This window comes from Schistocerca americana, chromosome 4, assembly GCF_021461395.2.
Source record: "Schistocerca americana isolate TAMUIC-IGC-003095 chromosome 4, iqSchAmer2.1, whole genome shotgun sequence".
Classification (NCBI taxonomy): Eukaryota; Metazoa; Arthropoda; class Insecta; order Orthoptera; family Acrididae; genus Schistocerca; species Schistocerca americana.
The window spans coordinates 553691701-553705194 of record NC_060122.1 but is presented as its reverse complement, the minus strand read 5'-3'; the positions used below and the strand labels follow the sequence as shown (position 1 = coordinate 553705194).

The window sequence follows — 13494 nt, the reverse complement described above, 5'->3', positions numbered from 1 at the left end:
ACGCAAACATGTTTAACAGACGCGAATTCCTACCCATCATCTATTGTCCCTGTTAACGAACTACGAGAGATGTTAAATATTGCTTCTTCACAAGTAACTTACTTGAAATGCCGTGAGGTAAAGCTTTGTGTTGGACAGGGATTCGAACCCAGAACCTAATCGGATTGCTATCGAAGCACTGTCAAATGTGACATATCGGATTTTCGCGGCAGTAGCTAGATGTTTTAACTGAAATGACAAGACGAAACATTAATTTTTTCCTTCCCAGGACTCCTACCCGGCACCTATCGCTGTTATATTCTAGAGAAAACGAACGTTAAATATGGGTTTGTTGCGCCAGCAGTGATATGTGAGCATGTTTGAACTAGAAATAATATGACGAAGAGTTCAGCGCTCACTGGGAATAGAGCCCCACATATATCGTTGTTGACTACACACAAAGAGACGTCAGCTACCGAATTTTTCTCCACCAGCTGCTCAGAATAACATCTTGAACTTACAGTCATCTCGCAAATAGTTCTGTGTCTCACTGGGAGTTAAAAACGTCAGATATCGTTAGTGTTGACAACGAATGAAAATACATTAAAAATCAAAATTCTTATCCACCAGCAGATAGGTGTTCTCATGCTAGAGCTTGATAATACATAATTAAATCTTTAGTGCCGGGCCAGGATTCGATCCCATTCACGCGTAATATGTGGAGATGTTGAGGAATCGGCAGTTTTGAACAAACAACAAATTTCGAAAATTTTGTACTTGGTCAGCTTAGAACGAAAATACTTCTGTTTATTTCAAAGGGAAATTATAGATTTTCTAAAACATTGTCTGTCATACACAACTTGAAACAGGTCATGTCGACCAAATCATGTGGAAGAACTGACAGCGACGTATATCGGAAGGCATTTGGAATCTGTTCATTGTTACGGGGTCAAACAAGAGGGTAACATTACTGAAACAATGATCAGGCTACTTAGTATAATAGAGAGCATACAGATTTCAAGGAGGAAACGTATGAAGACGTAGACTTCCTCGTTATCAATATGTGTGGCATATCTTTCGTGTTAACGAAAGTAATATCCCGCTTTAACTCTTCTTACGTCTCAAATGAAATGAATGCCATGAGGAATCGAATATTTGTTGACTACGTCTCTCCTTGCTTCCATCCGTACCAACATATTTCTTCATTCTTTTTGTATGCTGCAAAAGATTGCACGCGGATAAATTCGACATCGAGGTGCAAAGCGTTTGGTATCTTATATTATATTCAATTCGAATAAGCTTCAGATGTATTTTTACTTCGTTTGTATTTTTAGATGATTATGAACGTTACGGAAAATTATCTCACATGCTTTATGTTGAATGAGAAACATTGAATGACCCGTTTCGCTTTCCCTACGTTGAAATGATATAATGTCGGCGTCAACAGCCTTCTTCCACGCCGGAAGCTGAAACTTGTATCATTCTGGATTAATGATAATTGAATGTCTCAAATGTAGACATAGCCCACAAGGTGACGTCAGAAACCATCAGGGGAGAACGCCGCATAAAAACAAAACGTGCGCGCGCTTCTCCACTCTGAAGGACCGTATCGGAGAATCACAGCAAGCATTTCGCTGAAGAGCTGCCTCGTAAGAGAACCGAGAAATGGCAGCGTCGTAGCAAGTATTTGTCAACACTCTGATAGTGCATTTACTTCTGGGTGTAGGCCGGCGTTACCTCGCTAAATTCACTTGACAGTCGTTTTCCACATCGAAGACTCGTACGATAGAATCCACTGTAAGATGAGACACTTAGAAAGTATAATTAATTTCTGGACTCCAAGAACAGCGTTCTTCACATAAGTAACACCTGTTTGTGTGTTTTAAGGTTGCGTTTTGAGGCTCAGGCAACATCGCAGTGACTATAGTCCGTCTGTGGTCGCCAGTGTGTCGTTAGCTCAGAGGTTATTCGTCACATTGTGGCTTTTCTAACGCGGGACATTCTGAATCGGAATACTCCCGTTTCATTATTAGTTCCGGGACGTGACTATTTTCCTCGGACAATTGGATTCGCGGACATGCCATTCACTACCTAGTTGGACAAACTGTAGACTCTGTACTCGATTTTTGGACATACCTCAACGACCGTCATTATGTCGTTGTCCGCCACCCAAAATACAGACAATTTTTCTCGAACTTCCTTGGGAGTGCTTTCCACGACCCGCCTCGCAGCTGGAATGTGCTAAGCCAAGAGTGAAGAAGGTTTCCAGTTTGAACCAATGAACATTTCTGAACTACTGAACGGAACACACCAATTTCGAGAAGACGTGACTCAACATATTACCAGCGGGGCGCAGAAGGCGTCTGATCAATTACACAACAAAAATAAACAAAACAAAAATCAAAATAAATATAAAATTCAGAAAAAGGAAGTTTTTGTTTTGTTTATAATGATAGCCCTAACCTTGAATTCCCATATTTCCCCTGGTATATAGGCAGCTCTTGGGGTAGGTTTAGTCAGGAGCCAACGCCGGAAGTGGACCAGATTTTTTTTTTTTTTTGTTATAGAATGAAAAGTGGCGGTGGCACTTAGTTTCTTTTTTTATTGCCATTTTCCTAAGGGGCTTTAAAATGAGAGAGAAAAAAGGGGTAATCGTCAAAACAAGCAAAAGAAAAAAAGCATGGATGTGTGCTTTGCAAATGCCAAGGTGCTTCACTGTAAAATAGATCCTGAAAAGATTCAAAGCGACTGTCAACGATATAAATTTGAGTTTTGTTCGTCAAATAAGTCTAACATGTCAGAAGGTTGTTTTTGAAGTGCACATGTTGATTAATATAGTTCCCCTCTTCTAAATTTTTGCAATAGCATTTAACTGTAGACGTTTTCTAACACCGGCGTTAACTATTCCTTTCCGTTCTCTGAAACCTCCAAAACGACAAATTTTTCTGGTCTGAATCTGATGACCTTAACTATCACTTCCGATCAACATTAAATACTTCATGAACCCATACATGGAACTCCAAATGTGCAGTGTTCCTGCACTGCTACAGAGCATGCATTGCAAGGTATTCACACAGTTTATCGCATAGAGTTACCATAAGGAATGAAACAAGAACTGTAATATACTTTACACCACAGACGCTCACCCCGGCTTGACGAAAACATCCGAACATTGACCAAAAGTTGCACAAATAATTGAGTTTGAAAGGAAAAGAAACGAGGTATGAAGCATTTATAAATTCATCGAATGTAGCGAGGTGGTTTAATTTCGTCCCAGTCTATAAAATTAATTTCGGGCCATACTCAGCTCTTGCCGATTAATGTAATATAATACCCGCCTGCTAATCAGGGCGTCTGTCTCCGTTGCTTTTGAGGGTGAATGGAAATCGTAGAAATTTTCTGTGGAGCAACATTTAATAATAAAGCGTTTTAAATCATCAAAAGCGATGAGCGGGAGCAGGCGCTTTCGATAAACAACGGGGGAGTGCAGCGCCGCTGCTGTCGCCACGGCCGCTGCCGGTAGCCAGCAAAATCTGCCGCAAAATCGTTACTGGATAAAATTTTGATATCGGTGTGTCAGAAAGCGAAATAGATTGAATCTGCGCTACCATTACATTCACGTCTTCAGCATTCAGACAGAAGAGGCTATAAAAATATTTTATGCCAGCTGCTCTCGATCCACTGACATTACGAACAGGAACAACGCACGCTACCGCTAGACCACAGGCGTAATCAGCCTAGTGTTTCTCTATCATGGGACAAGTTTTCCTCCAGGAAGTGCCGCAGTCTGCAGTGTTGCCAGATTGTGCAGATAACCGGACTTAGAGAATTAGCGAGTTGGCCAGTTTTATTGTCCCATGTCGCGATCGGCGCGGACTTACCCAGCCTCTGAAGCGGCCGGCGCCGGTCGAGTTTTATGTCTAAGAGTGTACATAGACCATTTCGGAGGGGCCCGGAAAACAGCGCAGTCATTGCCGAAATGCGGAAACGGGACAACTTATCTGACGTCCGGTCATTAGCTTTCGGGCCCTGAAACAGTTGTTTGTAAGCTGTGTCGTGCCGCAATGGTTAAAGTATACCATGCATGGCAAAACGGTGCTAACTTGAGGACACCATGCGCCATAGATGACATGGGTGAACGACGCTGCAGATATATGTTCGGTCTAATAGACATGCAACTATTGAACAACTCACTGGCCAGATGAACCAAGAGGCTACCTACAGTCCCTCCTCAACGGCTGTTTAGCGAACGCTGCTGCTTACTGGCCTCTGCAGCAGGCACCTCGTTCATGCACCTACGCTGACTGTTGTTCTTCAGCGACGAAAGTCTCGAATTTGCATACCAAAAAAGCAACTGGACGTTCACTGACTGACGACAGGTGGCCTTTCAGATGAAACTCGTTTTATGCTACATCGGAGATATGGCCGGTCGCGAATAGGGTGTAAAACGTCAGTTAGTGTCACGCACAAACTGACTAGCAAGTCACAAATGGCACAAACGACAGTCAGTGTGGGAAATTTTCAAAATGCAATATCTCGTAAACGAATCGCACTATAATCATGCAATAAACACCACTGATATTTTAATTTACTCTACTTTTAATCTGTTAATGATAGTAGGCATTGTTCCATTTAAAAAATTGCATAGAAATGCACTTTTTAGGTGTTATTGCAATCTGTTTGTTGGCTAACAATACAAGCCCTGAATACCAACCCATTGTGTGAAAACTGCACATCAACAGCACTTTCCATTTCTGCAATATTTGCGGTGTAAGTTTTAGGTGATTCACAATGAATATTATAAAAATGTACCAAGTATATCATCTCCTCCTAACCACTGGATCGAATTCTCTCAAACTCGGAACAGAAACCGCCTACTGTCGAGAAAGAATGCTGTGGAGTTAAGAGCAGCCTCCCAGGGAATGTGGGTGGGAGTTGCAATTGGGTGATGTAAGAGATGGACAAAGGCAGGGGGAGAAGGAGATTGACAGAGAGATGGAAGGAGGAGGAGATGGAAGGAGAGAGGGGAGTAGAGGAGATAGACAAAAATAGAGGGACGAAGAGACAGAGAAAGGGTGAAGGAGGGAATGGGGAGCAAGGCAGAGAGAGGTTGAAGGAGAGGAGAATGAGGCGATAGACTGAGAGGAGCAAAGGAGGAGATGGACAGAGAGAGGAGGGACAAGATAGATAGAGAGGAAGGGGGAGGAGATGTTGGATAGAGAATAGGGGAATCAGATGGTCAGAGGGAAACAGGAGATGGAAAAGGAGAGGCAGGTTGATGATGTGGACAGAGATACAAGAAGTAACTGGACAGAGCGAGTAGAGGAGAAGATGGACCGAGAGAGGGAGAGGGGGAACAGGTTACAAAGTGGGGGACAGGGGGGATGGAGCTTGAGTAGGAGATGGACACAGAGAGTGGTGACAACGAGATTGACAGAGAGAGGCCTGAGGAGGATATACACAGAGGTATTGAGGAGCTGCCGATGCACAGAGAGAATGGGGAAGAGAAGATCGACAGATTGGGGAGAAAGTGATGGAGAGAGTTTGGGATGGGAAAATGGAAAGAGCGAGGGGAAAATATGGACACGGAGAGAAAAAAAAAGATGGACAGAGAGAGAGGGAAGAACAAATAGAAAGAGAGAGGGAGAGGAGGAGATAGACACTGAGGGTTGATGAGGAGATGCACAGGTAGAGGAAGAGAAGGTGGACGGAGAGAGGCGGCGGCAGTGGTGGTAAATTCCTATGGGACCAAACTGCTGTCATCGGTCCCTAGGTTTATACACTGCTTAATCTAACTTACTCACTTAAAATAACTTACGCTAAGGACAACTCACACACCCATGCCCGAGGGGGGACTTGAACCTCTGATGGGGGTAGCTGCGCGAACTGTGGCAAGGTGTCTCAGAGTGTGTGGCTACACCATATGGCTCAGTGAGAGGTGGATGAGGAGTTCCACAGAGGGAGAATAGGAGATTCTGAGAGAGAGTGGGAGCAGGAGATGGACAGGTAGGGGTAAGAGGACATGGTCAGAAGGAGGTGGAACTGGTGGTCAATTGAGAAAGGGGGAAAGAGAAAGTGGACAGAGAGGGGGAGGTGGAGATGAACGGAGAGGGAGATGAAGAGGTGGGTAGATGGAGGGGAGGAGTAGATGAACATATAGGGAGGAAGAGATGGACAGAAGAGAGCAGGAGACTGGCAAGGAGGGGAGATGGAGAGACTGGCAGGGGAAGGTGGAGTTGGTCAGAGACAGAGAGAAAGAGAGAGAGATGGAGGAAGAGATCGACAGAGGGAGAGGAAGGAGGTGATGGACAGGAAGATGAGCAGGAGCAGATGGTCAGAGATAGGGGAGGGGAGATGGTCATAGGGAGAAGGGAGAAGGAGATGTGAGAGAGAGGTGCGAGGAGTTGATGGACACAGAAAGACTGGAGAGGAGAGAAGAGACAGGGGGAGAGGGAGGAACTGATGGGCAGATGATAAGATAGATAGAAAGAGCGTGAGGAGGATATAGACGGCAGGAGCAGATGGGGTGACGACATGGAGAGAGAGGGGGAGAGGAGTTCAACAGAGAGAGAGTGGAGGAGGAGATGGACAGAAAGAGGAGGAGATGGACAGACACAAGGAGTGGCAGAGATGGACTAACAGACGAGGAGGGTAAGGCAGACTGAGAGAGAGAAGAGGAGGAGATGGAAAGAAAGATGGGAAGAGGGTCATCAACAGAGAGAGAGAGAGAGAGAGGCAGACGGGCAGAGAGAGGGGCAATGGTAGATGTGCAGAGGGGAGAGGGGAGGAGGAGATGTGTGCAGTATTCGTGACATGCACATAAACAGGCGAAGCCACATATAAGTAGTACATATTTTACCGTCTATTTCGGTCACAAGCTGTACTTACTAGCTAATCAACGGTGAAAAACCGTCACTTTTGCTTGCAAGTGTAAGTAATTCAAGGGTTGGCGAAAATCTGCAACAGTTTTTAACTTACCCTTCCACTAGTGAAAACATAAATTAAAGCATTCTGGCCCCTTGGTCAATTTGACTCTATAGACACCCGAACTAGTTAGTGGTTCTAAAGTTTTATTCCACAATGGACATATATAATTCCTAAGGCATATTAGCTCTTAAATTAGTTAAATAAAATTTGATTAGTTGTTGCCTCCCCATTTTAAGCGGGAATCAGACAAAACGTTTAAAAAAATATGAGTACATAATGGTGAAGTGTTAGATAGTTCATCAAATGTATCGGTAGTGTCAGACTTTTTCAAAATACGTGAAACAGTTTTTTCTTGTTCTGTTTGCGTTACTAGCAAATTCTAGTGCTTACCTTTGGAAGCTTCTTCGCTGGTTTGATATGAATCCCTCCTACCTCCACAACAGCAGGTACAAGTGGTCGCGGAGGATTCAGTGCTGGATGCGTATTGATGAAAAGCATACTAGTATTTTTAGCGATTTCTTGTAGAGGAGGGAGTGAATCACCGAAGTATTTCTTGACTACCGTATTCGCTGGTTTGTCCATGTATTCAATAAAAAACCATTTGCTGTAAATCGTATACCACAAATTTCTGAGACGCTCAAAGAAGCTCATGTGGTCACTAACCCGTAAAAACTGAATTGGTATATAGGATGGATTATCTGGTAAACCAAAGCGATCTGGAGTCCAAGGCATAACTACAGACGACAGAAGTGCAATGTTGGGCGCCTGAAACTTGTACACAAATGGTAACAGGCAGTCAGTGGTAAAGGGTTCAGTAAAGATGAGATCGTATTTTTCATGTGTTTTCATAAGCTTCTGCATTGCGGGAAACTGAAGTAGTTTTTCACATGCCTGTTCAGACAAACCTCTGAGTAATCCAAATGTGACTGAGGGATCGTCTCTACCAAACACTTCGTCCATAGGAATTGCATTCACTACAGGAGGCAGGGAACCGACTAGGCTCACGTCTGTGTAGTTTGGCAAGGGCTTAGCTTGAGGGAAGTGGCTGTAGACAAACACCTCGTGGCCCCTGGCAGCGAGCGCCTTCATCACCTCCTCGAACATTAGAAAGTGACTCTTTCCTGGATAATTGAACAGACCCAGAATGCGGGCTGCATCTGATTCTCCAGCCAGCACTGCCACTGTAACCATCAGGAAAATATACCGCATCTGCAAAAGAAGAAAGAAATGAATTACTATTTTAAAATTTAATGTTAAACTGAACAATCAAATGTTTGAAATTCTCTTCTAAAATTAACATAATGAAACCTCGATTATATGAAGATCCAGACAAAACAAATTAGATGAATCGATTATAAAAATTTCAACGTAGTCTGCTATTTGGGGGCACTGGGACTCTGGGAAAATGTCATCACGTGAGGAATCCTTCACTCTGGTTAGGTGGTGCCCGTGGAGAGAGCCGTCGTTCTCAGTAGGTGACATGGTGGCGGACTTTAGGCGTCATTGTGACCAAAGTTATCAGGCAGTAGCCACGAGACACTGGCAATCTCTTCAGACAGACAGCATTATATTGTCAAGTTAATCGAAGAACTTTCCCTCCTTTGCCACCCTATGTGAGGAAAGCATACGTAACAGACTTGCGCGCCCGCATCTCGTGGTCGTGCGGTAGCGTTCTCGCTTCCCACGCCCGGGTTCCCGGGTTCGATTCCCGGCGGGGTCAGGGATTTTCTCTGCCTCGTGATGGCTGGGTGTTGTGTGCTGTCCTTAGGTTAGTTAGGTTTAAGTAGTTCTAAGTTCTAGGGGACTTATGACCACAGCAGTTGAGTCCCATAGTGCTCAGAGCCAAGACACTTGCGGAGAGTCATTCGGCTCAGTTCCTGGTTTGTACCCGAACAGACATAGGCTCCTTGGTCTCAACAAAACCAAAGTTTTTTGTGGAAAATGTTGAGGATGTATTTGGCGAACTCTCTTCCCTTAGCAAACGGCGAAGGGTTTCAGCAAATGCATCCAAACCTGGACGTTAGTGACTTGTAAGCAACTTGATGATATTCCTGTTACCATCAGGATTTTTGTGACTGTGACAATTTCCCAGTGATACTGTCATTTTCTTGCCACTGGCCGACGAAACAATTACCATGTTGGGTACTTTGAAAGGCCTACTGGTAGTTGTCTCCCTCAGCTGTCACCTTCGCCCTCTCACTGTCGGAGTGCATCGACGAGGCTGTGCAAGACGCCTCCGACTTGATCATCTGAGCTGCAAGAACCGCCATTGCCCTTTCTAAAGGCGCAAGGCACCTTCCATTGCCGTCCAGTGCCATCGTAGGCTATACACAATGCAACAGCTGTTCATTATCGCCGCAAAGACTTGCAACGTATCAAGTGACATCCTTTACGGACCATCCTTCTAACTTTTAAGCGACTTTGTGTTAAGGCCAACTATCCAATTGAACACCGAATGAAGGAGGGTGGGTACGTTACGTTTCCTCCAATGAAACGTATCGCTTTTTATCTCAGGTGTGGTCCAACCTGCTTGGCCAATTGGACCACCAAAGATCAACAATAGTACAGCGTCTTTCCCTTCATGGTGCCCCTAATCCTGACTCATCATCTGTTTCTGACTCACTTTGCGACAGCGTCGGCATTCTCTTGTTATGCGGCTCCCTTCGAGAGCTTAGGCGACATACGGAACACATCTCAGTCTCCTTCACCTCTCGTCATTCCGATTTATATAATGAAACATTCACTGACTGGGAACTGCTTCAGGCTCTTGTCTCACGATACAATGCCTGGCCCTGATTTCATTCACAATCACATGATCCAACATCTGACTACCACCAAAGGCTCCATCTCTTCGCAACCCTCAATTATATTTTGCCCAACAGTACCTGCCTTTAGCAAAGATTAAATAGTATCATCATGCCAATCATTAAGCCAGGCAACAGCCCACCAACCATCGACAGTTACCAGCCGATTTGTGTCACCAACGTGTTCTGCAAACTGACTGAAAGGATGGTTTGTCCAACCATTATGCTGGGTTCTCGAATATCAGGTCTTTTGTCCCTCCCTTTTGTGAGGTTCTGGAAGGGACGATCCACAATCTACCATTTGATTAGTTTGGAAACGGAAATCCGACGGCTTTTTCAACACGTCCTCACCTCATAGCAGTTTTTTTTAGACCACTTGGCGACATCATATGACTGAAGATTGCGAGGCCTCCTAACAATTTTTATCCGCCCCCCCCAGTTGTTTTAGTTAGAGTTGGTACTTCACTCATCTCACCACTGGTCCACGAGAATGGCGTTCTGCAGGGCTCCATACAAGGTATCATACCCTTTATCATTGCCACTAATGGGCTACTGACATCTATCGAGCCGCTGGTCACCCCTGCACTGTATGTCAACAACTTTTGCGTTTGATACAACTCTGTAGCCCTGACTGAATGCCAGTTCCAAGGCGCCATATAAAAGTCTCAGCTTGGACCCTTTCCTATGGTTTCCAGTTCTCTTTTGACAAAACAGGGATCGTGTATTTACGTCGTTGTATCAAGAATCATCCTGACCCACAACTCTACTTGGGTAACAGCGCTTTGACCTTGTACCACAGTTTAGATTTCTGGTATTGCTCTTTGACAAAAGAGCAATACCCATATTCGGTAACTAAGGACTAGATCCATGTGGAAGCTTAACACACTCTGCTTCCTTGCCCACACATCTTGGAGTGTGGAGTGTGCTACTGTTATCTATAGCTGCCATGCCCTGGTCTCATTCCACTGAGCTACAGTTTCCTGGTTTATGGCACAGTGGCACCTTCAGCTTCGAAATCGTTAGACCCAGTCAATTACAGTTAATTTCGACTGACCGTGCCACCTTTTCGACTAGTCCTGCAGACAGTTTCTTTGCCTAAGTCGTGATCTTCCCTTTTAAGTTCCAACAGTACCAACTGTTACTCGTCTGTGCTATCACCAATCGACAGTTTCCTAATCGTTCAGATAATCCTATTATTTTAGCATGTGAGGGATGTAAAACCACTGATAAAGGCCCTTGGGTAGGATTGCCAGTTAGAATGCACCTCACACTCCTGCCAGGACCTCTTTAGACTGTACTCCCCATGTTTTGCCACACAACGTGCCTTGTTTGGTACCCACGCCAGTCTATTTCAGGGTCCTAAAATTTCAATCACCACATGACCTTTTGGCATCTGTTTTCTGTTTTTTTAAGTTCTTCAAGAGTATCAGAGTACTACTATCTTTCACACTAATGGCTCTAAAACCATGTATAGGGCAGGATATGCTTTTATATCTCGGGAACACCAGTCGTTGCTGGAGATACGTAGATTTTTTATGGTGGAGCTGGTAGCCTTTAGCGGAGCCCTTCATTTTATAAGGGCCTTCCTTAACACCGTCTTAATATGTAGTTACACAATAAGCAGTCTTTAAGCCACTGACTGATGTTCTCTTGACACACATACCTGCTGTTCAGAAACTTAGTCATGCTGCCTATTCGATTGTCTTAGTCTGGATCCCCAGTGATGTGGTTGTCTCAGGGAATGAACTGGACGACTGTTTGGCTTTAGAAGTGATTATTCACCTCCCATTCACTCTGAAGATCGTAGATGCGGATTTGTGGGTGTAAATAAGGCCTCTGCTCGCTAAGATATGGAACTACATCTGACAGGCTATTTTTTTTTAGTCGTAAGTCTTGTGACTGGCTTGATGTGGCCCACTGCGAATTCCTCTCCTTTATCAGCCTCGTCATCTCAGAGTAGCACTTGCAACCTAAGTCCTCAATTATTTGCTGAATGTATTCCAATACCTGTCATCGTCTGCAGTTTTTACTCTCTACAACGCCCTCTAGCATTTTTATACTCGGCAACTCCCTCTAGTACCATGAAAGTCGTTCAGTGATATCTTAATAGATGTCCTACCAGTCTGTCCCTCCTTCTTGTCCTTTTTTTCCACCTCGTATTCCTTTCCTCGCCGATTCTCTGGAGAACCTCCTCATTCCTTGCCTTATCACTCCACCTAATTTTCAACTTTCTTCTGTAGCACCACTTGTCAAATTCTTCTTTTCTTCCAAAAAAGAAATGATTGTCTGATGGACTGATTCACCATATAGTAAAGTCAATTAAAGCTTCTATGAAGGGGAAGGCTTGTCAGATAACGTGACGAGAAAGGAACAGGAGTCGGTGCAGGGAAGTTAGGGGATCCATTACTATTAGATCAGAATTTGAAAGAGCTTTCGAAAACTTAGGAACAAATAAGTCAGGAGGGATTGATAACATTCCATCAGAACTTCTAAAATCATTGGTTGATGTGGCAGCAAAACGAATATCACATTGGTGTGTAGATGCAACAACGTATGGTGTACAATAAGGTGCTGATGTATAGGAAAAATTATTGATAATAGCGTGATTTTACATTTACCCTATGTGGGAAGTTATTCAATAATTCTCGGGTCTTTAGCTGGGTGCCATCGTCCAGATGTGGCAATGTTTCAGCAATCCGAGTTGTTGCCATCTTCAGGCGTTCCTGGCTACAGTTAACAAATTAACTTCTGACTTATGTGTAGCAAGGCACACACACATTTGCAGTTTAAGTATACACTGCTACTGTTCGTCTCTGTTTGAGTCTGAATTATAATTTACACCACCGCTGCATGCAAGTAATTTGTACAGAGCAAGACGAGCACATTGTAAAAAAAAACCGTTGTTGTTGGCATTTAGACAAACATAGTTAGTTAGATTGCAGCAATCGAAATAGACGATCTTGCCTATATCTCCTGCATAGCATTAAACACACACGAGCTGAATTTGTGGGATATAGGATAGAATGTAATTTTCTTTTCCAACGCTTTGATGGGTGGTGTTGTGGAGGGGGAGGGGGAGGGGGGGGGGAATACATCCCACCAGTTTTAAACCAACAGGGAGGAAGCGGTGTATTTGGTCTGCTGCTGCATAAGGTATAGTTGTAGCCAGTTATCCGACCATAAATTACATCAGTCTTCGTCTGAGTGCCGATTGCAGTATCAGTGTTCAACTGTCAAAAGTAGAGTCATGTAGAACGTGTTCTTTCATTGCCACTGATTTTGTCCGACAGCCTCGAATTCCCGCAAAGGAGCTAGCATTTCAGATGCTGGATGGTACTCGATGTAGTGTGACTGCTTCTCTTGGTTTTATTCAGGGGATGGGAGCGCCCCGCTATGAGTTGAATGAAAGTTATGCGAAATGGCTAATTATGGATCACCACTGGCACAATATGGACTCACTTGGTAGGCCATGGGAGATGATTTTGAGTTGTATATGCTCAGGTCCAGCCGAGTCTTATGTCTTCATGAAGGGCTGGGAGGAAGTGAAGTGGGTTACTGAAATACACTAAAGAGCCAAAGAAATTGGTACACCTGTCTAATATCGCGTAGGGCCAACGCGAGCACTCTGAAGTACCGCAACACAACATGTCATGGAATCGACTAATGTCTGAAGTAGTGCTGGAGGGAATTGACACCATGAATCCTGCAGAGCTGTCCATAAATACGTAAGAGTACGAGGGGTTTGAGATCTCTTCTGAACAGCACGTTGCAAGGCATCCCAGAT

General features: G+C 44.2%; 1 protein-coding gene across 1 annotated transcript in view; it reads right to left on the bottom strand.

Annotated features, from left to right (window-relative positions):
• The window catches only part of LOC124613849 (UDP-glycosyltransferase UGT5-like), a 124673-nt gene that overhangs the window by 61302 nt on the left and 49877 nt on the right, over nucleotides 1–13494 (bottom strand). The window contains exon 2 of the mRNA XM_047142573.1: nucleotides 7297–8115. Within this exon, the coding sequence (XP_046998529.1) occupies nucleotides 7297–8115 (819 nt within the window). The remainder of the gene's footprint in view (nucleotides 1–7296; nucleotides 8116–13494) is intronic.